Source organism: Aquarana catesbeiana, linkage group LG01 (assembly GCF_042186555.1).
Source record: "Aquarana catesbeiana isolate 2022-GZ linkage group LG01, ASM4218655v1, whole genome shotgun sequence".
Taxonomy (NCBI): Eukaryota; Metazoa; Chordata; class Amphibia; order Anura; family Ranidae; genus Aquarana; species Aquarana catesbeiana.
This window is the reverse complement of record NC_133324.1, coordinates 600,002,563-600,026,608: the sequence shown is the minus strand read 5'-3', so window position 1 is coordinate 600,026,608 and position 24,046 is coordinate 600,002,563. Positions and strand designations below refer to the sequence as shown.

The 24,046-nt window shown below is 44.9% G+C and overlaps 1 protein-coding gene across 2 annotated transcripts in view; it reads right to left on the bottom strand.

Annotated features, from left to right (window-relative positions):
• ELP1 (elongator acetyltransferase complex subunit 1) overlaps window positions 1-24,046 on the bottom strand; it is a 156,875-nt gene that overhangs the window by 6,564 nt on the left and 126,265 nt on the right. For both annotated transcript variants that reach the window (XM_073598677.1, XM_073598669.1), the window contains 6 exons: window positions 22,022-22,084; window positions 20,059-20,119; window positions 9,896-10,009; window positions 7,499-7,610; window positions 7,285-7,412; window positions 4,863-5,017 (listed from right to left, as the gene is read on the bottom strand). In XM_073598677.1, the coding sequence (XP_073454778.1) occupies window positions 4,863-5,017; window positions 7,285-7,412; window positions 7,499-7,610; window positions 9,896-10,009; window positions 20,059-20,119; window positions 22,022-22,084 (633 nt within the window). The remainder of the gene's footprint in view (window positions 1-4,862; window positions 5,018-7,284; window positions 7,413-7,498; window positions 7,611-9,895; window positions 10,010-20,058; window positions 20,120-22,021; window positions 22,085-24,046) is intronic.

The window sequence follows — 24,046 nt, the reverse complement described above, 5'->3', positions numbered from 1 at the left end:
GGATCGGTGAGGAGGGCCGTTGGCAAGGATCTTGAAGCTTTTCCAGAGGCTTTCCCCGCCCCGCAGCCGCACGTATGCAAGGGGCACGGGGCTGCCTCTGCAGCCTAGAACTGGGTGAGCGCTGCGCAAATGCACCGCTCTGGAGCAAGGACTGAGTCGGCGGACTCGGCAACAGCGGGACGTCTTCGCGGTCTACCCATCACCTGTCGATGGTCAACAGGTAGTCCGCGATCAACGGGTTTCCGACCCCCAATGTAAACAAATTAGTATAGCAAAAGTGGAAACTACAAAGGAAACAAAGTAGTTTAAAATGCAATTGATTCACATTTCCAAACAAGCTTCCTGTATGGGGACCCCCCCCCCAAAAAAAAATAAGGATGAGGGTCTGGTATGTATTTTAGGGTGGTTCCAATTGCATTATTTACCTTTGTCTGTCACTTTTGCTATACATGGCAGAAAAAAAATATGAGCCAACAAAATATGAGCCGTGCAAGGCTTGAATTTTAGCAGATTGTCAGCACCACCTTGCTCAACAAACTTGGATTACAAAATTGAAGGAGCTGCATGAAAAGCTTTAAAGGGGAGGTCAGCTGAAAAAAAAAAATTAAAAGACAACAGCTACAAATACTGCAGCTACTGACTTTTAATATATGGACACTTACCTGTCCAGGGAGCCCGCATTGTCGGCAGCTGAAGCCGATCTGTCCGTCGGCTGCCGCCGCCATCCTCGGTAAGGGAAGCAGGAAGTGAAGCCGTGCGACTTCACTTCCTGCTTCCCTACTGCGCATGCATGAGTCACGCTGCGCGTCCTCACTGGTCCCTGCTGTCTTCTGTCTCCCAGAAGACAGCGGGGGAGGACAGAGTAGGTCACTGTGAACGCCGCGGTGATCTATGCCAGGGTGGGAGCACATACCTGTATTAGACAGGTATATGCTCCCTCCTCCCCCCTGAAAGGTGCCAAATGTGACACCGGAGGGGGGTAGGATTCCAAAAAGTGAAAGTTCCATTTTTAGGTGGAACTCCACTTTAAGCTTAACAGTGAATACAGCCATCAGCTTGCAGTGGTCAATCCCTGTGGCAGGGAGTGTTGGAGGGTGCTGGTTGCCATGTCACAGTTTTAGTTTAGCCATCTTGGTTTTTTTTTTTGTATTATATTAAGTTGTTCTACTCCAGGGGTAGGCAACCTTTTAAACACAGTGTGCCGAAAAATGTTTTCAAAGAAATTGAGCGTGCCGATTTTATACCAAAAAAAAAAAAAAATCACACTCTCAATCACGAAAAGCATTTTTTATAAAGTAAATGCTGTAAACTACTTCAGTAGTAGTGAGAAATTAACATCCTGCACTATCACGCCTCAGATCCGCCCCAATTCATGCAACTCCACAATTCAGATCAGCCCCAATTCCTGCAACTCCACAATTCAGATCAGCCCCAACTCCTGCAACTCCACAATTCAGATCAGCCCCAACTCCTGCAACTCCACAATTCAGATCAGCCCCAACTCCACAATTCAGATCACTGTCCCCCCTGCACATTTGCCCCACCACTGTACCACCCTGCTCTTCTGTCCCACCACTGTAACCCCCTGCTCAATTGCCCCACCACTGTATCTCCTTGCACATCTGCTCCACCCCCGTACCCCCATTCTCTTCTGTCTCACTGCTGAACCATCTTCTCATCTGTCCTAACACTGAACTTATCTGATCATCTGCCCCACCAATGTACCTCCTGAACATCTGTCCCACCTCTGTACCCCCCTGCTCTTCTGCCCCACCAATGTACCTCCTGAACAACTGTCCCACCTCTGTACCCCCCTGCTCTTCTGCCCCACCACTGTAACCTCCTGCTGATGTGTTCCACCAATGTATATCCTTTCTCCTCTACACATCTGTCCCACCTCTGTACCCCCCCCCCCCCCCCGCGCTCCACCGCTGTAAACCCCTGCTCATCTGTCCCACCAATGTACCTCCTTTCTCCTCTACCCCGCCACTGTACCCCCCTGTACATCTGCCCCACCTGTGTACCCCCTGCTCTTCTGCCCAACCAATGCACCTCCTTTCACATCTGCCCCACCACTGTACCCCCCCCTGCTCTTCTGTCCCACCACTGAACCCCCTTCTCATCTGCCCCATCACTGTACCCCCCTGATTTTCTGTCCCACTGCTGAACCCCCTTCTCATCCCTCCCACCACTGTACCTCCTGCACATCTGCACCACCACTGTACCCTCTTGCTCTTCTCTCCCACCACTGTAACCCCCCTGCTCATCTGCCCCATCATTGTACCTCCCTGCACATCTGCCCCACCACCGTATCCCCAAGCTCTTCTGTCTTACTACTGAATCACCTTCTTATCTGTCCTAACACTGAACCCATCTACTCATCTGCCCCACCACTGTAACCCGCTTTCTCATCAGCCCCACCAATGTACCTCCTGCACATCTATCTCACCTCTGTACCCCCCTGCTCTTCTGCCCCACCCCTGTACCCCCTGCTCTCCTGCCCCACGACTGTAACCTTCTGCTCATCTGTCCCACCAATACACCACCTTTCACATCTGCCCCACTGCTCTACACCCCCCCTGCTTTTCTGTCCCACCACTGAACCCCCCTGCTCATCTGCCCCACCACTGTACCCCTCTGCTCATTTGCCCCACCACTGTACCTCCCCTGCTCATCTGCCTCACTGCTGAACTCCCTTCTCATTCCTTCCACCACTGTACCTCCCTGCACATCTGCCCCACACCTGTACCCTCCTTCTCCACCACTGTACCCTCTTCTCATCTATGATGTGTGATACACACAGTGGTGAAAGGAAGCAGAGATGAGACACATCTACCTGTCCGGGCACACTCATCCTGCTGATCCACCTCTTGCATCCAGCATGTGATGTCACATACAAGCATCTGGAATGGATGCGCAATAATGAGCTCAGGTCAGGGGTATTTTCTGAAAGCAGTGGGCCTGTGTGCAGGATCATAAGTTGGGCCTCCGCAGCTGAGAAAATGTTTCTGTGCCGCAGCAAAAGTTGGGTGAGATTTACATTGCGCTGAATACTGGCTGTGGCTTAAAAGGGACACAGAGTGCCGGGGTTCAGTAGTAAGTGACACAAAGGTTCAGGAATAATTTCAACAAAGTTCCCAGAAGCTCAACAGTAATTCCACAAACTGTCACCTGATTGTGGTTTTCTCAATCACAGTGAAATCTCTTCTTTCTGAGATTGGTAGTGGCAGCCAAGCGAGTCATCTTTCTCCAGATGGTGGGAGGGGCTAGCAGGACTGTGACTGGCTTCAGCAGTGGCCAATCACAGTCCTCCTCCTCCTGGAAACAGAGACCGCCCCCCCAGCAGAACTGCACCCAATCTCTTCCTCATCACAAAAATTGACAATCGCAGCTACAGAAAAGTTAGAGAACCAAAGTTTCCCATCTTTTACAGTGTGTGGGGGCACAGTGTCTCCCCCTCAGCGCAGGTGCGGTGTGTGAAACTCTGAAATTGGAATGCATGCATGTCCCACTGACATTCCCTGTACTGTTCTGCTGATGGGGAGGGAGTCGGGTGCCGGAAAAAGAGGCTTAACGTGTCGGGGGGTCGCCTACCCCTGTTTTACTTAAGCCTGTGTATGTCCAAGAGGCTTTTTTTTTGCATTAGTATTAATAATAAGTCAATACACAGAATTTGCAAAAAAAAAAAAGGAAAAACCCTGGGGCAGGAACAGTGGATTCCTGGCACTGCGACTCACACCATAGCTAAAAGCCCATGCAAATGCAGCCTTAAGTTGCTGGCCCTCCTTGTTCATAACAGCAGACAATTAAGTGACCACATTAAAGTTACAGCGCATGAGAATGTGTACATTCTGTGGTTCTTTGAACAGGAGGATGTAATTACACAATTGACCCGAAAATAAATAAAAAAATAAATAGAGGTCCTGTTTCCTGTTTTTAGCAGGTTAAAGTCTGTGTCTGTCTCCATGCGCCCCCCCCCCCTGCTGCTGTTAGTAAACAACTAGAATTTAAAAAAAAAAAAAAAAAAACGCTGCCAGCCCTCCTCTTAAGCTGAAATCCTGCACTGTTTAAGTGTTTGTTAGAAACAAAGCCTATAAATACCCTTTTCTGCTGTATCTTCAGGCCGGTCACGTGACTCCCAGCCGCTCTGCTATTCCGATCCAGGACTACAGCGGAAGGGGCTGAGAGGCTAGTTTGGCGGTCATGTGACTCCTGGCTGACGTCAGAGGGAGAGCTCGGCTCCTCCCTCCGTAGCCCTGGATCGGAGTATTAGAGCAGCCGGGAGTCACGTGACCGGCCTGGAGATACATCACAAAAAGGTAATTTAGGGTTAAAAACCCTTTAAAGCAACTCTGCATTTAGGAAATATTAATAAAACAATAAGCAAGCTTTGCAGGAGACAGGATAAGGTTGCTGCTCTTGGTTAGTGTCACCCACTGCCCCAATCCATCACTGGTGCCATCAACATACTTATACTTTCAGGTTTGGGGCATGTTTGTACATTCCCCTGTGGTTCCTATAATAAAGTGCTGAGCAATGAAGGGGCCTATAGCTAAGCTTCAGCTTTTCCACAGGTCATTTTCATTATGAATTATTCAAAGTGGTTCTAAAGGCAAAAGGTGGGGCAGATGCTGAGGCATTTAGCGAATTATAACGCTTTTCACCTTGGGTGTATGGGATACCTAAATATTGCTTTGGCCAAGGAAAAAAGTCCCATTCAAACTACAGCCATACGTCTTTGGGATTCAAAGCAAAAACAATGTGCAAGATAAGAAATATTCACTAGCTTTCTGAAAATTGGTTAGGGGAAAACCTATTTCCTGTCTACAGAAACCCATACCCTACACAAGCAGGAAACTTACCGGTGTTGCTGCATTTGACTGGCTATTAGGAATCCAGATTTCAGGTATTGATATCTCTATCAACTGAAGTAATTCATGATATGCTTTTTGAAGATGTCTGGCTTCAGTATCATAACCAAAGAGGACATGCACTTTCAGGAGACAGTTCACCTCGGCTGCAGAAAAACAAGTTTTCTAATAAGGTACACCACCAACCAAGGTAATAAACACACATGTGCCACTTTTAGTAAAAACAGCAAGCCAAAGTGTCTAGGGCAGCCTTTTTCAACCTTTTGAACACAGAGGAACCCTTGAAATAAATTTTCGGTCTCAGGGAACCCCTGCTAAAAATGTATATATCTACAGCACATGATACATTAGTGTGATGGTCAGTAGGAAGAATGCCCCTTACACTGTGGTCATTGAGAATTACCCCCTTACAGATAGCTAAAAAAAAAAACTATATATAAGTTATAATAAATAGCTTAGGAAACCCCCTCTGGCGAAACCCTAGTTAAGAAACCCTGGTCTAGGGCAGTATTGTCTAACTGGTCTCCCTTCTAGTTTGCCCTTGTTTTCAGTGGGTAACAATGCTTTGTTTTTTCCACTCATTTATCAGTTTGTGAATAGAAAGAATTAGCAGTAAGCCTACAATATTCTACTTGGCATTACTGCTGTTAACATACTGTAGGCATTTCTAAAGATCTTAGATTTTCAAACTTTAATTGGAAATAGCTGATCAGCAAGACCCCCTTCCCTAGTGTCTTTAAAGCCCAATGCCAGCTAAAACTTTAGAGGGATCAGGGAAGAGTTAAGCCTCTGTCAGGTTTTATCTGCAATCTGCATCCCTATTGGTGAAGATTTCTTCAAATTTCCTGCAAATACGCATGTAAATATGCAGTTCAATGCAAATACCCATTTATGTATGCAGTTCCATATTCATGTACGCAGTTCTATATCAACACACATGTATGCAGTTCATATGCAAAAACCGCATGTATGCAGTTCATATGCAAAAACCGCATGTATGCAGTTCATATGTATGTATGCAGTACAAAGGTGTTACACATTTATGCAGTACAAAGCAAATATGCATGTATGCAGATTAATGCAATTATAAATGTATGCATGCCATAATATCATATTCATGCCCACCTGCACTTGGCCCCATACTAGGTTTTTCAGGACTAGCCAAGCACATCCAACACATCCTAAATGCAGCCTCTATGCTGCTTCACTGCAGCCTAAATGTAAGCTCCTGCAGATCAAATGCAAGCTACTCTGGAGACACAACTCCTTTAAGTGCACTGATACCTGTACGGGGGTGTATTGACCAACAGTTGTACAAGCCCCCCCGGATTAGGCAAGTATACTTTTATGCAAATTATGCACCAATACAGTATATAATTGCGCTGTCTGGTCTCCCAGCTCTCCCATAGGTAGTACTCATACCTCATTATATTAGCCATAGACTGCTTTGTGTCTCTAGAAGCCTTGCTGATTCTTCAGCCCACTTGAGTTTTCAAACATAAAAAATGGCTGCCCTTCTACTTCCTGCCTATACTGAACAAGAGAAGGCTACACCGAATGAGCCTGCGCCCTCTAGACTGCAAATGCAAACTTATCATTCCCGCCGCTGGACTCTGAATCATAACAGGATAGACTGTTCACCCATCATGGCGAGCTCTGTTATAAAATACCTTCAAGGACTCGGTCCCCCTTAAACTGGGGTCCACTCCCCTGGACCTGTCTGGCACCCTGCTGGAAAGAACAAACACTGCACAGGGTTTCATTGCACAGGGTCCAGCGCTGCAAGGCTGCATTACAGGCAAGCCTCAAAGATTCTTCTCTCATATCCACCGAGGCTCGGGTACCATGCATTTTGGCTGATAGCTTTTCAAATGGATCTGACTGAAGTCCGTGATTCCCATTAGAACCATTCTGGATGTCCAAGTATGCTCCACGAGCACATGTAGGACATCAGTGACCCCCACCTTACAGACACTGGCGGAAAAAATTGAGGTACTTCCTGTATAGGAAGGGTTGTATAAGGGAGCACTTCCTGTTTGATCTGCCAGTGTCTATTCACCTATAGGTGGCGCATAACCCAGATAGTAATGATTATAACCTGCTCTGTGTCCTTCGATGTACGATAAAGAAATGGACTTTAGGAAAGGAGAAAATCCTTTTATAACAACATTTCAGTAATGTTATTCAAAGCCCAAGGAAACAAGGCATGTGATGCTGCAGCTTTTCTCATATGGCAGGTGCTGAAGGTAAGCCATTAATGTGAAATACGATAAGAAAAGCTAAAACGATAAGAAAAGCTAATCACAAAAAAGAGGCCTGCTGGGCTTTTCTGTATTCGGGACCAACCTCCACTGCCTAAGGAACTGTCTAATTATGAAATTTCAAACAACAAAATATGGGTGCATACACTCACTTTTCATTTTATCCACTGTGCGGAGAATTTCTCCAAGTGCCTCTACTAAAGCCACATCTTCTAGGGGACTTCCTTCTTTTAGGCTGTGCTTTTTGCGCTCTGCTTTTCGACGGTTTTTTGAAGTTCTTCTACATGTGAAACAATTAAGCCTCCAGTCACAACACTTTCGCAGTGTGTAAAACTATCTTTATGCCTATGGTAAAAAGCCACTTACGAGGAGATTCTGGAATTACTGTGAGAATATTTTCCACTCATGTCACTTGTAGTCATGATGCTGCTCGTGTCGGAAAACAGATCTGATTCTGGACCTCCAGGGATCTCATCATCTAGAAAGGGAAGAAAAAGAAAAACAATTTTACTGATGATAAATGTGTTAATCTTACTATATCTCATAACCATGCCCAATAAAACATAGTATACTGTGAATGAGGAGGAACTTAAAGTGGTTGTAAACCTCATACATGAAATATGAACAAAGCAGATCATTCTATTTCTGTCTGCTGCTTCGCTCCTCTGCTATGAGCAATAGTCTCTTATGACAAGATTTCCTGAAACCAAAAGAAAAAAAAAAAAAAGGTGACAGAGGAGGGATCTCCAGCTGATTGACAGCCTCAGGCCAAACCACATGTCAAATCGGAGCCTATTGCCGGCAATAGTCCCAAAAAGTCAGTGCGACGCTGACTTTGCGGCACTGCACCAATTTCCAAATATAGTTCCTGCACTACTTTTGGCAACTTCAGGGGAGATTTCAATAGACATCTGTGCATGAACCCTCACAGATGTCTTTCAAGTCGCCCCTGAAGTCGGACTGAAATGTGGCTTTGAAATCGTGCAAGTTCAGATGAACGCACACAATTTCAAAGCTGTGTTCAGTGTGAACGAGGACTTAATGTCTTAGGTGTCTTTGAAATGTTTAGGGCATTCTGCTGGTAGATGGTTTTTGGTCTATTTTAAAACACAATTTAATTTAATTTGTACTAAAGAGTTATACCTACTGTACAATTGTCCATCAAAGACAAGAACGTCAGGAGTCAGAATTCTGCCTTTATAAGCTTAGATTTGAAAGGATAATAGGTTGTCAGTGTCTTGCTAGATTAATATATAATCTTCATATAAAGTTATTGGGCTCAAACTGCAACTGGTATTAGAATTTACTGAGCAACATTTCTGCTTACTACAGAGAAATGAAGTAATCAGCAAGCTCAGTGTTATATTTACCATCTGGAGTAGAGTTACTGGAGTCTAAATTTGGATGTCCACAAGACACTGAGTGGCTGCATAGTCTGATATGTATAGCATAAATGGTGAATTCACAACCTGCCTGGCCAGGGGGCTTTTGCCATTATGACCAATGAAACTCATCGGATTGCAAGGCAATATGTAAGTCAGTCCCTGCGAAATAATGTGCAATCCCGAGACTACAAGACCTGAGGCTGTTTCTGTAATCTGTCATCTGTTATGTTAGGTAACTTATTTTTCATTCTTTTTAAGCAAGTGTGTCTGTTCTTTCAATGGATCTATGTCAGGACTCCAATATGTTTATGAAACAGATGGTGCTAACAACCCAATAAATTCAGAAAATCCCCTGAGCAAACAGGTGCATGATCCACAGTCACACAAAGGTATCAATTAGGTCCAGATAGATGATCCATGATCCGCAACTCTGTGTATTGTTCATAAAAATCTTCACTTTATTAACTACTCCACAGTAACACAACCTTAGTATAGCAAGTTGACGCATTTCAGCCTCAATTGGCCTTAGTCATAACAATGACTAAGGCCAACTGAGGCTGAAATGTGTCAACTTGCTGTACTAAGGTTGTGTTACTGTGGAGTAGTTAAAAAAGTGAAATTCATCAATCTGGAATTTATTGATGCAGCTATATCGAGAGACTTAAATTGCAAATATAATCAGTTTGCTTGGGGTCGCTGCAAGTGAACTGAAGATGAACACTGTCAGGCAATTGGAGATAACTTCAAGATCTGATCACTAAAATAATGGTTTAAGAGCCAAGCACTACAGTCGTAGCAGTAATGAGATTCTTAATTTCACATCATGAGATAAAACGACAAGCGCTACAGGACAAGTAGGTGAAGCATAAAGGTAAGCAGTATATAAAGTGTTTCTGTGCCCCTTGTCGATGATAAAGCAGTAAAGTATCAGTGAAGAGAATGACTTAATATTTGTATGGTTGTCTAAGGAGGCGAGTTATTAAGGTGCTCTTGAAGATTTAAGAGCTTATTCACACCAGATGCAGTGGGATACATTTTTGATTGCACTCCAACTGAATAGACTGTGCAAACTCCAGGTTATCCTATGGGCATAGTTCACACTATTACAGTGCAGTGAAAAAAAGTACAGCGTGCTGCATTATTCTGCACTGCAGATGCACAGAAATGCATGAAAATGCACTGCAATGCAGTACAGTGCACATAAAAGACCAAAGAAGAAGGAAGGAGTGACCTCAAAGGAAATGCAAGCTTGGGAAAAATGCACAGCAAATGCGCCTCAAATGCATGTCACTGTAAATGCAAGAATGTGCAGTTTCTGGTGTGAATGGGGCCCAAAAAGACTGAAAAATATATATACAAAATAATTCACATCAAATACCCAGCAAGCCTTGTCGAGCTTTCTCCTTCAGTTCTCGTACAACAGACAGGCGCTGTTTGTGTCGAGCGAATGTTGTTTTCTGGTTGTCCAGGAATATCATGTGACTCTTCTGAGCTGAGCAAACAATGAATGATTATTTCAATAAACAGTTAAGGAGATAAAATCATATCCAGGCATTGTCATTAAAGTTTTCAACGTACCCATCCGAGTGACGGTTTCATTTTTCCACACATGTAAATATTTGCATTTGTGGCTATAAAATTGCTTAAAAACCCTTAGAACATGTTTTCCGAAAGTAGAGGCTTTGTAGAATAAAAAGATTTTTTGGCTGCATTTCTTTTTATCACAATATTTGCGTACATTTACAGGAAAAAAAATATAATAAAATACATTTTAGTGCAAACACACAATATAATACCCAATTTTTTGTTAAAATATAAAAGGTGTTGCGTTGAGTAAATACCAAATATGTCAAGTTCTAAAATTGCGTGTGCTCGCGATATCATGAAAAAGATAGTACACAAAAATCTCCTTAGGTGATGTTTCAAAAACCTTTACTGCTTATCAGTTTAGAGATAACAGCGATTTATGGCCTTAGAATGAATGCTCTCACTCTGTTGGTGGTGATACCTCTAGTGCAGTGTAACTGAGGTTTACATACAGATGTGCACCCTGTGAATATGTTTACATTTGCAGGTGTGTGCAGGGCAATGGGGGTTACATTTATTTAAAATTAGAATTTAACTTTATTGCTATCACAAGAGGGTTAAAAAGCCCCCATGTAATAAAATTGGGCAGGTGACAGGTACCCTTTATCAAGACATCAAGGGTCTATCAGTCTCCCCAATGTCTTCTCTGCCCTCACAGCAGCTATTCAAGCACAGATCATGCTTGAATAAATGCTTACCTGACGGTATCAGCAAGGGAATGACAGCTCTGAAACTGGAAGACAGGATATCATTATTGCTTCCGACTTCACTCACTGCAGAGGAGATCAAAGAATGGATGCCCCTTAGTTGCCTCCCACCAGCCATCCTGAAGCCCATCAATATAGTAACAGCAGGAGAGCCTGAAAACCACAGGAGTTACCGCACCGCCGGCACTGTAAAAGTGGTCATGTGGCTATACAGCTGGGAGCCAGCTAAACAAAATGAGCACAAGCTTACTGCTTGTGCTTAACCTTGGTTCCTGGCTAGTGAAACATTAGGAACTGCAGCGAGGATAACAATAACCATCCCATGTCTAACCAATCTCCACTCTTAGGTTTGTTAGGACATTAAATCCTTTCTTTTAGTGATAGGCGTGTGTGTGCTATATTGTATTTTCTCCTGGTCAGAACAGATATTTCTTCTGTTTTCTTCTGGTAGTTACAGTCCCTGATACATAAATTTATCTGGAATAAGGGTGGTTGCCGGGTGGTCTGTTCTATCTTATACAGGTCCAAATGGCGAAGTGGGCTGGGAGTCCCACATTTCTTGCGATACTATAGGGCGGCACAGCTGGTCCAATAATACCAAATTGTTGCTGAAGGATACAGACCTGAGTCCAATTAGAGGCGCAAGTCCGACCATTTCATTGGATCTTCTAATGTGGCTCCCTGCAAAGCAGCACCGGGCAGTGTTGAGCCCATCTTTATCCCACTCTTTGAGTCTGTGGGACACAGCATGCAGGTTACATCCCTTAACCACTTAAGGACCAGCCTCGTTTTGGATTTTAGGTGTTTACATGTTTAAAACAGGTTTTTCTGCTAGAAAATTACTTAGAACCCCCAAACATTATATATGGTTTTTCTTCTAACACCCTAGAGAATACAATGGCGGTCATTGCAATACTTTTTTTTGCACCGTATTTGCGCAGCGGTCTTATAAGCGCACTTTTTTTTTGGAAAAAATTCACTTTTTTTGAATAAAAAAATAAAACAACAGTAAAGTTATCCCAATTTTTTTTTATATTGTGAAATATAATGTTACGCCAAGTAAATTGATACCCAACATGTCATGCTTGAAAATTGCGCCCCCGCTCGTGGAATGGCGTCAAACTTTTACCCTCAAAAATCTCCATAGGCGACGTTTAAAAAATTCTACAGGTTGCATATTTTGCGCTACAGAGGAGGTCTAGGGCTAGAATTATTGCTCTCGCTCTACCGGTCGCGACGATACCTCACATGTGTGGTTTGACCACCGTTTTCATATGCAGGCGCTACTCGCGTATGCGTTCGCTTCTGCGTGCGAGCTCGTCGGGACAGGGGGGTTTTAAAATTATTTTTTTTTATTTTTATTATTTATTTTACAATATTTTATTTATTTTTACACTGTTTAAAAAAAAAAATAGGATTTTTTAAAACAGCTTACCTGTAAAATCCTTTTCTTTCGAAGGACATCACGGGACACAGAGCCACAGTAATTACTGATGGGTTATATAGGTATCACTGGTGATTGGACACTGGCACACCCTATCAGGAAGTTCAACCCCCTATATAATCCCTCCCCCTTGCAGGGATACCTCAGTTTTGTAGCCAAGCAATATAGTGTATTAGAAGAGGGGCGGGACCTCTGTGTCCCGTGATGTCCTTCGAAAGAAAAGGATTTTACAGGTAAGCCGTTTTAAAAAATCCTATTTTCTTTCTCGAACATCACGGGACACAGAGCCACAGTAATTACTGATGGGATGTCCCAGAGCAATGCTACCTGAGGGGGGGGGAACCACGACCAAGTAGGGTGCAATCAGACCTGAGGACCCTGTACCGCTGCCTGCAGCACACTACGCCCAAAGGCGATATCCTCATGCCTTCTCACATCCACCTGATAGAATCTGGTGAATGTATGAACTGAAGACCAGGTTGCGGCCTTGCAGATTTGAGCCATAGAGGCCCGGTGATGCACTGCCCAAGAAGCACCAATAGCCCTTGTGGAATGTGCCCTGATCTGAAATGGAGGAATCTTCTGTTTCAAACCGTAAGCTTGAATGATCAACTGTCGAATCCATTTAGAAATGGTAGCTTTTGACGCTGCCTGTCCTCTATTGGGACCCTCTGGCAGCACAAACAAAACATCCGTCTTGCGGATCTGAGTAGTTGCCCCTAGATAGGCCTTAACTGCTCTTACTACATCCAACGAATGTAGAGATCTCTCTTCCGGAGAACAGGGATCTGGAAAAAAGGAAGGTAGAACAATGTCTTGGTTTAAATGAAAATCAGAAACCACCTTCGGTAAAAAACTAGGATGAGGGCGTAGTACCACTCTATCCTTGTGTATAATCAAATAAGGCTCCTTACAGGAAAGAGCTGCTAATTCTGATACTCTTCTAGCAGAAGAGATGGCCACCAGAAAAATTAATTTCCTTGTCAACAAGACCAAAGGAATCTGACTTATTGGTTCAAAAGGCTGTTTCTGTAACACAGCCAGGACCAAATTCAAGTCCCAGGGGTTTAGGGCGCTTTAACCGGAGGATTAAGACGCATCACCCCCTGCATAAAGTTTCGGACCAAAGAATGCGAAGCAAGTGGCCGCTGAAATAATACTGATAAAGCAGAAACCTGGCCCTTGATGGTACTCAAGGCCAGCTTCATCTCTAATCCCATCTGTAGAAAATCAAGGATTCTACCTATGACATATTTCCTGGGATGCCAACCTCTGGATTCACACCAGGTTATATAAGCCTTCCAGACTCTATGATAAATCATCCTGGAAGCTGGCTTCCTTGCATTAATCAAGGTAGATATGACAGGACCTGAGAGCCCACGACTCTTCAGAACGTGGGTCTCAATAGCCAAACCGTCAAATTTAGCGTTTGTAAGGCAGGATGGAACACTGGACCTTGAGATAACAGGTCTGGGCGTACCAGTAGGGTCCACGGGGAACCCACCGTCATCCTTACTATTTCTGCATACCAAGTCCTTCTGGGCCAAGCGGGGGCCACCAGAAGTACCGACTTCCTTTCCTGCCTGATCCTGCGAAGGAGTCGTGGTAGTAGCAGAATAGGCGGGAATGAGTAAATCAGTGAGAACCGATGCCACGGAATCACCAACGCAACCGTCCCGCATGCAAGAGGATCTTTTGTCCTTGCCACAAATCTGTCTATCTTTTTGTTGAATCGGGATGCAAAGAGATCTACATCTGGAACCCCCCATCTTTGGCATATGGCCCAAAAGACGTCGGGATGCAGAGACCATTCCCCTGGAAGTAACTGCTGGCGACTTAGATAGTCCGCCTGCCAATTTTCTATTCCCGGGATGAAAACTGCCGATATGCATGGCACATGCATCTCTGCCCAGACTAAGATCTGGTTCACCTCTTTTTGAGCAGCTCGGCTCCGGGTGCCTCCCTGATGATTGACATAAGCCACTGCTGTGGCACTGTCGGACTGGATCCTGACCGGACAATCCTGTAGCCTGATAGTCCAGGCTTTTAGAGCTAGATGTATCGCCCGGATCTCCAGAATGTTGATGGGTAAGGTCCTCTCTGTCTTGGACCATACCCCTTGGACCGCAGCCTGTTCCAGAACTGCTCCCCAACCTGACAGACTGGCATCTGTTGTTACCACCGTCCAGGTAACCGGTAGAAAGGATTTCCCCTTCTGCAGGTTTTCGGGTATGAGCCACCAATTGAGGCTCTGACGCACCGCATGCGACAGGTGCATCGGAAAGTCTAATGCCTGAACCTTCTTGTTCCAGGTCGACAGAATACTGTGTTGCAGCATTCTTGAGTGAAACTAAGCATAGGGAACTGCTTCGAATGAAGACACCATCTTCCCTAGTAGCCTCATACAAAGGCGGACTAAGGGACCCTTCTTGGTCCTTACTGTCAGAATCACCTCTCTCAAAGCAGTGATCTTTGCCTGGGGTAGAAATATCTTCTCCTGGCTTGTATCTATAATCAGACCTAAATACTCCAGTCTTCTTACTGGTTTTAGGAAAGACTTTTCTAAGTTGAGGATCCAACCCAGGTGTTCTAGATACCTGACCGTGGTCCTCAAGTTTCCCTTCAAAGAGGCTACCGACCGGTCTATCAAGAGCAGGTCGTCTAGGTATGCTATGACAGCTATACCCTGAGCCCTTAATCTGGCCAGAGGAGGAGCCAAGATCTTTGTGAACACTCGAGGTGCAGTGGCTATCCCGAAAGGCAGAGCCACAAACTGGAAATGGCGCCCTCCTACCTCGAAGCGCAGAAACTTCTGATGAGCAGGAAAAATGGGCACATGCAGATATGCATCTCTGATGTCTATTGATGCCAGAAATTCTCCTCCCTGCAGGGTGGGAACTACTGTTCGAATTGATTCCATGCGGAAGGATTGAATCCTTAGGAATCGGTTCAGATCCCTTAAGTCCAGAATGGGCCTGACATCCCCATTTGGCTTTTGGACCGTAAAAAGGTTGGAATAGAAGCCCAATCCCTGGTCCTTTGCGGGAACTATCATAATGACCTCCTGCGACAAAAGTCGCTCTAACGCTAGAAGGAGCGACTGCTTCTTCTCTGGGTCTCTGGGAACATTTGATCTGAGGAACCGAGGAGAGGGGAATTCCTGAAACTCCAGCTTGTACCCTAAGGTTACCGTGGAGATTACCCATCTGTCCTGGAAGTCCTCCTGCCAGAGCTCTGAGAACTGTCGCAGTCTTCCCCCCACTCGAGTGAGCGGGGGCGCGCCCTCATGCAGAGGTCTTAGTGTTTTGCCTAGTAGGCTTCTTTCCCCAGGACTTCTTTTGTCCCTGGGGTTGACTCTAGTCTCTGGACCCCGATGGAGGCGGCCGTCGAGACTGCCTGGAGGCTGAAGCCCCCGGCGCTGGGGAAAGAGTCCGTTTGAAAGAGGGACGCTTACTCTTCTTCTTGACAGGTAAGAGAGTGCTTTTCCCACAAGAGATTCTCTTGATATAGTTATCCAAGTCCTCTCCAAACAACCTTGCACCACGAAATGGAAACCCAGCCAGTAGCTTCTTACATGGTGCTTCGGCTGACCAATTTTTCAACCATAGGATTCTACGTATATGCACCAACCCCAGTGAAAGACGGGAGGTTTGCACGATAGAATCTCTAATGGCGTCAACCACAAAGCATAAGGCCGCTGGAAGGTTAGCAAACCCCTGGGCCTGCTGTTCAGGTAATACTTTGATGACCTGCTTAACATGGTCTCTTAAGTATTGACAGACTCCAATCGCTGCTACTGCAGGTTGGGCCACTGATCCTGCTAAGGAGAAAACATCCTTCAATAGGGATTCCATCCTTTTATCTACAGGATCCCTGAGCATCTGAGCATTGTCTACAGGACAAGTCAGGCTATTATTTACAGAGGAAATGGCGGCATCAATAGCCGGTATTCCCCACATTTTAATAAACTTTTCTTCCATCGGATAAAGTGTTGAAAACTTTCTCGGCGGAAAAAAACGTTTGTCTGGGTGATCCCACTCAGAATAAATAAGCTTTTCAAGTAAAGTATGAACAGGAAAAGCATGTGCTGCTTGGAAAGGTTTCAGTGACCCCAAAGCAGAAGAGGATTCTTTAGCAGTTTCAGGTATGGGCAACTTAAATGTGGAGCGGACCAATCCAGTGAGGATCTGCACTAAGACTTTCTCCTCTTGGGAAGTCGCAGAGGGTCCCTCTCCACCTGAATCCTCCGAAGAGGAATCATCCATCCCATCCCGATCCTCTGAAAGGGATTCATCTCCTTTATCCCAGAGCTCCTCTGTCTGAGGGTCTTGGGGAACAGAGGAAAGCCTAGTGCGTTTTCTTCCACTGAGTGAAGACGTAATCACGGCTTTCCTCTAGACCATTAATGGTTGAGGAAAAAACCTCTTGTGTGATATATACAGGGGCTGAAGTGCCAGAAGCAGGTGTAGCCCCTGACCCTGATGGCTCTCCCTGGCTAGCCGTCCCTGGCCCATCTTTAGGGGGGGAGGATGCTGCCGACAGGGGGCCCTCAGAACCTGAACGAGATCCCCTAGTGTCTCTGGTTCCTGGGGTGCTTGAACCTCTTCTACCCATAGTGCAAAGCAACAAGGTGTGAGGTATACAAATGAACACTGCCCGCTGAGCGATGTAGTCTGGCTAAAAGCCTTGCTACCCAATGCTCAGTCTGGTGTTAGTAAATGCTGCCTAGGAGAATGCCTGTGTCCCACCTTACATGCGACCGTCAGCTCTGTGTCTCTCAGAAGGCTGAGTGCACCTGTACAGAGTGCCTCTAATAGCCTGCAGCTGGCCTGAGTGGGAGTCTAAGCACCTGTGCTGACGTCCCGCCCCCTCCTCTACCACCCCCCCCCCTCGAGTTTTGAAAAAAACGAGCGCTTCCCGCGCTGCCGACTCTCCTGTCATGCTTCCGGAGAAAGGCTGGGGATGAGGGGGGGGGAGGGAGGCTGGTAACAAGATCTGCCTGAACGGCTATCTTGAGAGATGGTGGCCATTAGGCCACAGAGCCCGGGTGGTATAACCACTTTCTAGACCCCTGTGGCCCCTCTCTAGCCTGGGGGGGGAACATTCAAACATGAGAAATCCCCCTTTCCACCTTACCTGTTTGCAGCCTGCTTGAGACGCTGGGACATAAACAGCGATTACAACACCTGAGACAGAGTCAGCATGTGTAGGTTTGTGCTCTTGGCAGCCCCCGGTGGTCACAATAGGCATAGCATGCATTTACCTTAAAGGAGAAAAGCCACTAGAACTCAAAAATTCTGTGGAATCTCCTCTTACCTTATCCAGCCGCAGGGTGCTGTTTACACAGACCCAATCTTCACCTCTCACGGTGGGCTCCGTTTGAAAAAACCGTCAGAGACTGGGGCCCCCATCAGTAGGGGTATCCAACAGTTCTGGGACCGTAAAGCACCTCGCCAGAAATTAGGAAGTTTAAAGCCATTTTCTGATCTGCGGGGTCCAGCTCTCTAAAAAGAGAAGCATTACGGGTAAAACCTCGTTTCTTCGGACACGAGGCCCGGGTACCATTCAATTCGGCCATGAAAAGACACTTTGAATGGATCCGGTTCGCCTGGCTTGCCCCAGTATAGGATCTTAGGATATTCCCTTTGGAGCTCAGCACAGGACATCTTTACACGTCCATCACCTAAGACACTGGTGTAAAAACTGAGGTATCCCTGCAAGGGGGAGGGATTATATAGGGGGTTGAACTTCCTGATAGGGTGTGCCAGTGTCCAATCACCAGTGATACCTATATAACCCATCAGTAATTACTGTGGCTCTGTGTCCCGTGATGTTCGAGAAAGAAAAAATTGTGTCACTTTTATTCCTATTACAAGGAATGTAAACATCCCTTGTAATAGAAAAAAGCATGGCAGGACCTCTTAAATATGAGATCTGGGGTCAAAAAGACCTCAGATCTCATATTTACACTAAAATGCAATAAAAAAAAAAAAAAAAAAAAAAAAGTCATTTAGAAAAATGACATTTGAAAAAATATGCCTTTAAGAGGCGTGGACGGAAGTGACGTTTTGACGTCGCTTCCGCCCAGCAGTGTCATGGAGACGAGTGAGCGCCATCTTGGCCTCACTCGTCTCCAGACACACCACGGCACAGGACGCAATCGCCTCCGCCGCTACCGACGGCTCCGGTAAGCGGCGGAGGGCACCGGATCGCGGCGTGAGGGGGGGGGGCCCTCTCCCGCCACCGATAAAAGTGATCTCGCGGCAAATCCGCCGCAGGGACCACTTTTATCTGAAAGCCGGCCGCTGCACGAAAACGGGGATACCGGGGTTATGGCAGCTATCTGCTGCCATAACAACGATATCCCCGTTCAAACTTAGGACGTGCATAGTCGTGCGGCGGTCGGGAAGTGGTTAAAAACCCCCATCTGTCAGCAGTCCCACTGTTCAACAACCCTCAATTCCTACCGGGCCAACAGATCACCCAATTTACATGGTGGATCAACAAGGGTCTTTACAGAATTGCTCACTTTATAGATAATAAAAGGGATAAGACGACTTGAATATTTTAAGGAAACCTTACAAATGCTCCCCACAGAGACTTATCGCCTGTACCAAATTATCTGTTTCATGAGAACCTTTTTGAAAGACCAGGTGGATATAACCACTAGGACCCTTTTTGAAAACCGTTGCTTACAAGGACCTGAATCACGGGGAGGGATAACAGAGTTATATACCCTATTCAATAATCCGGGTAACAAACCTTCCTACCAAACGACTTGGGAATTAGACCTAAGGGAAATACTGGAAGAGGAGGTATGGACAAAATGGTCAACCATGGTGCACAAAGGCATACTCAACACATCATTGGTAGAGGCAAACTTTAAGGTGCTAGTGCATTGGTACCTTGTCCCTTCAAGGCTAGCAAAACTATACCCTGGTACTTTACCCCTTTGCTTTCAGGGGTGCGGACAGGAAGGAGATATGTATCATGTCTGGTGGTCTTGCCCGAAGGTCCAACATTTTTGAATCAGAATATTCAACCTGATCTACTCAGTGACAGGACAAAATATACCTAGAGAAGCCAAAGCGGGGTTGTTTACTGACCTGTCGGAGGAGATCCCCAGACGATCTCTCATATTTTTCATTCTCCTAGCGGCTAAAATAACTATAGCACATGCATGGAAATCGCCTGTAATCAACGTTACCTTGGTAAAACACAAGGTGTCCTGGATTATGATCGATGAAAAACTGGCCAGTATAAGACGAGATAAGTAAGCCATGTTTGAGAAGGTGTGGAATCCCTGGATTGCTTATCTCTAAGCTCCCTGAATGCTGGGTTATTTGTGATGAGGGGCCAGGGTCGGGGGGACCCATCCCAATCTGTTCTACTCAATTTCTTCGTTCCCTTTTTTTTCTCCCTGCTCCCTCATTTTTTTAGGCGTTAGGTCGGTTATACCATGATGATGGAGGGAGGGGAGGGGGAGGGGAGAGGGGAAATTATGATTTTGTAAGATGCTATCAGGGGACAAGGATGTCTCTCTTGCCAAAATACCACTTTTCTTACTATGTTTTGTTAATATGTATTTGATAAGGGCCACCACTGATCATATTGTATATAGAATCCTTGTTTCAACAATTTTCTGATGAATATCTGGGCATAATGTTCTGTATGCTGTTTTGAAAATGTAATAAAAACTATTGGAACAGATAAAAAAAAAAAAAAACTAGGCAAAGACTATTTTTTTAAAAATGAAACTGCTAAATGATGCTCAGGTATGTATTATCCATAGAATGCATTTACCTTCAGTTATTGCAGGCTTCACGTTTGTTTCTATTATATCGAGACGTTTATATTTGTGTATCTAAGGGTTAAAAAATAAAAAAAGTCACATTATCTAGTTTAACCTTTAGTTTCTGCAATGCCCTTGTTTTACAAAGAACTCCTTTTACCACACAGTTTAAAGCAGAACTTCATTCTCTCAATCAACAGTGACCATTTTTAATCCGTATACTGCTAGCATTAGTAAATAGATAGGAAAGTATATCATATTTACTTTTTTTCACATTTCTTCAGTTACTTCCTGTTTTCCATGCATAGGCAAATGATGTCATACATCCCAGGTCTCTTTAGGAGAAGAGAAGGGGCTTTCTCAGCTAACACACCCTTCTGCATGCATGCTTGAGCTAAGAGCAGATGGATTCCAGGAAATAAATGCTACATGAATCATCTGCCCTTACTCAAGATGGCCACAGCCATCTAGGGGGTGTTTTTCAAAGTGATTTCTCATCAAAATAAAGCATGGAATCATGCATGGATGGGTTAGTATGCTTTGAATACTAAAAAGTTAATAGTGTTTTTAGTTTGTGGTGCTCAGATGCAGTGTAGTTCTGCTTTAATGTTGGTTGTCTAGGCACACAATAGCATGTGCCTAACAGAATTCATTCCACTTAGAATTAACTTGGGAAAAAATATGCATAAATTGCACAGAGATGCATGACTTTGTCACTTTATAAAGTCAGCTTTGCACCAACTTGTAAATGCCCATGGAGGGAATCAAACCCTAATATACCTAAAGCAGAAACTATGAGGGGTCAGGGTCCCACCTTTGTTTTTTGTTTTTTCACAGCATGTTTTAACCTCAATATTAGTTTTGGATTCATAGTTCCATAGTTAGGTTGAAAAAAAAAAAATTAAAAAAAAAAAAGACACAAGTCCATCTAGTTCAACCAAAAAAACAACCCCCCCCCAATAAAAAAATAAAATAGACTTCTATGGAGGCTTTGGAGACGCTGTGAAGTACCAGGAAAGGGACATGGGGTATAATATTTGAAGCAAACACAACGTGTGAAGAGGACTGTAAGGTCACCACTTTATTTAGGGACAGGTGCTTTGATTGGCATTCAGAGTGCTTTAAAAAAAGTGTGTCCAATTCCACATTTTGAAGGAAGAGCAAGACCACTTTCACACTGTGGCAATTTTCAGGTGTTTTAGCACTAAAAATAGCGCTTGTAAAGCACCTGAAAACTGACTCTCAAGCCTAAGGGCTTTCACACCGGGGCAGTGCGCTTGCAGGACGGGAAAAAAAGTCCTGCAAGCAGCATCTTTGGGGTGGTGTATACACCGCTCCCAAATCGCCCCTGCCCATTGGAATGAATGGACACTCCTTCCAAAGCGCCTGAAAAGCGATTTGGAAGCGCCGCATCATAGCACTTTTAACCCCTTCTTGGGGGGTTAAAAGCGCCCTGCTACCGCCCGCAAAGCGGGGCTAAAGTGCCGCTATAACAGCGGTAAAGCGCCGTTAATACAAGCAGCGCTTTAATGCCAACGCCAGCACCACCCCAGTGTGAAAGTAGCCTTAACGAGCCCTTACAATAAAAAAAGTTTTAAGAATACTGCACATCTGGATACTGGCAGATATGTATAATATAAAAGACAATACATCACTTGTTGATGTCCTATTTGGTTCTCAGAATCGAATTATATACCTGAGTCAATGAAGCCAACAAGGCAGCAGAGTAGTAATTTAATTATTTATTACAGGCATTTAAGACAGCCATAGGCAGTTAGAATCTTGGCCGGTTCAGCAGGAAGCGGCTGAGATTCGAAACATGTATGGCCAGGCTGAATGTACCCAAGTTGATCAATCAACTTGGGTACAACCAACCTGTCGGATTTTACATGTGATTATTGTAGGAAATAAACTTGCTCTGTCTATGGCCGGCCTTATATAACGTCAACAATTCATCTTTTTAAACATTCCTACCAGTCGCAAGGCTTCATCCCAGAAGGCTCCTTCCAACAGCAATAGAATTGCTTCTTCATAATCCTGAAATAAATAGAGCATTATTAACAGAAAGCAGCAACTATTGCACTGTTCTTATAAAAGAAAGAAAAAAAAAAAAAAAGGAAAGCTTGTGAAACCTCTTAATGTACACTGTTTTTTTTTTGGTTTTTGTTTTTTTTTAGCTAAAAAAGCATTGGGTAAACTGAATTATATGTACACACAGTAACTGCCTTTGTTGATGGTTTTTTTTCACATCAGGCAGGGTTTGTATTCCTTTACAAACCTATTGGAGTGCAAAACCCTCATGAAGCAGGTCGACTGCAGGTGAGAAGGAGGTCGACTGCAAGTCAAATACAGCTGCATCTCAATCAAATTTCATCAACGCAACAACCCCAAAGCCCTTCAACACAGGCCCTAAAGCTTCCTAAACAGCTAAATGAAAGGGAACATTATATCAAGAACTGTATCTATTATCACCCACCTAGACAAAAAGGATGAGCCGAACACCCCCCCGGTTCGGTTCGCATCAGAACATGCGAACAGGCAAAAAATTCAGGCGAACACCGTTAAAGTCTATGGGACGCAAACACGAAAAATCAAAAAAGTGCTAATTTTAAAGACTTATATGCAAGTTATTGTCATAAAAAGTGTTTGGGGACCTGGGTCCTGCCCCAGGGGACATCAATGCAAAAAAAAGTTTTAAAAATGGACGTTTTTCGGGAGCAGTGATTTTATTAATGCTTAAAGTGAAACAATAAAAATTAAATATTCCTTCCTATAGTATGCCTGTAGAGTGGCGCAGTTTTCCCATGTTTAGAATAGTACCGCAGCAAAATGACATTTCTAAAGGGATAAAAGACATTTAAAACTGATCGCGGCTGTAATGAATTGTCGGGTCTCTGCAATATAGATAAAACTCATCCCCCCCCCAGTCCATTACCAGGCCCTTTGGGTCTGGTATGAATATTAAGGGGAACCCCGTACCAAAATTGTAAAAAAAAAAAAAAAAAAATGTGTGTGTGGGGGGGGGGGGGGGGGGGGGTCCCCCCCAAAATCCATACCAGGCCTTCAGGTCTAGAATGGAAATTAAGGGGAATCCTTTGCCAAATTTAGAAAAAAAAAATGGCATAGGGGTCTCCCCCAAAATCCACACCAGACCCTTAGCCAAGCACGCAACCTGACAGGCCGCAGGAAAAGAGGGGGTGGACGAGAGAGCACCCCCCCTCCTGAACCGTACCAGGCCACATGCCCTCAACATGGGGAGGGTGCTTTGGAGTAGCCCCCCAAAGCACCTTGTCCCCATGTTACCCTTGCCCGGTGGTTGTGGGGGTATGCGGGCGGGGGGCTACTCCAAAGCAGCCTCCCCATGCTGAGGGCATGTGGCCTGGTATGGTTCAGGTGGGGGGGGCGCTCTCTCATCCCCCCCTCTTTTCCTGCGACCTGCCAGGTTGCGTGCTCGGATAAGGGTCTGGTATGGATTTTGGGGGGACCCCTCTCAGTTTTTTTTATCATTTTGGCACAGGGTTCCCCTTAAAATCCATACCAGACCTCAAGGGTGTGGTATGGATTTTGGGGGGGACCCCTACGCCATTTTTTTAAAAATTTGGCGCAGGGTTCCCCTTAATTTCCATACCAGACCTGAAGGGCCTGGTATGGATTTTGCGGGACCCCCACACAATTTTTAAAAAAAATGTTGGTTCAGGGTTCCCCTTAATATTCATACCAGACCTGAAGGGCCTGATAATGGACTGGGGGGGGGCCCATGCCATTTTTTTCAATGAGTTTTATCTAAATTGCCGAGACCCGACATACTTTAGACACCCCCCAGGCACAATATTTAAAGGAACATTCCATTTTTATTATTTCACGTTAAGCATTATTAAAATCAATGCTCCTGAAAAAACGGCCGTTTTTAAAGCTTCTTTTTGCATTGATACATGTCCCCTGGGGCAGGACCCAGGTCCCCAAACAATTTTTATGACAATACCATGCATATAAGCCTTT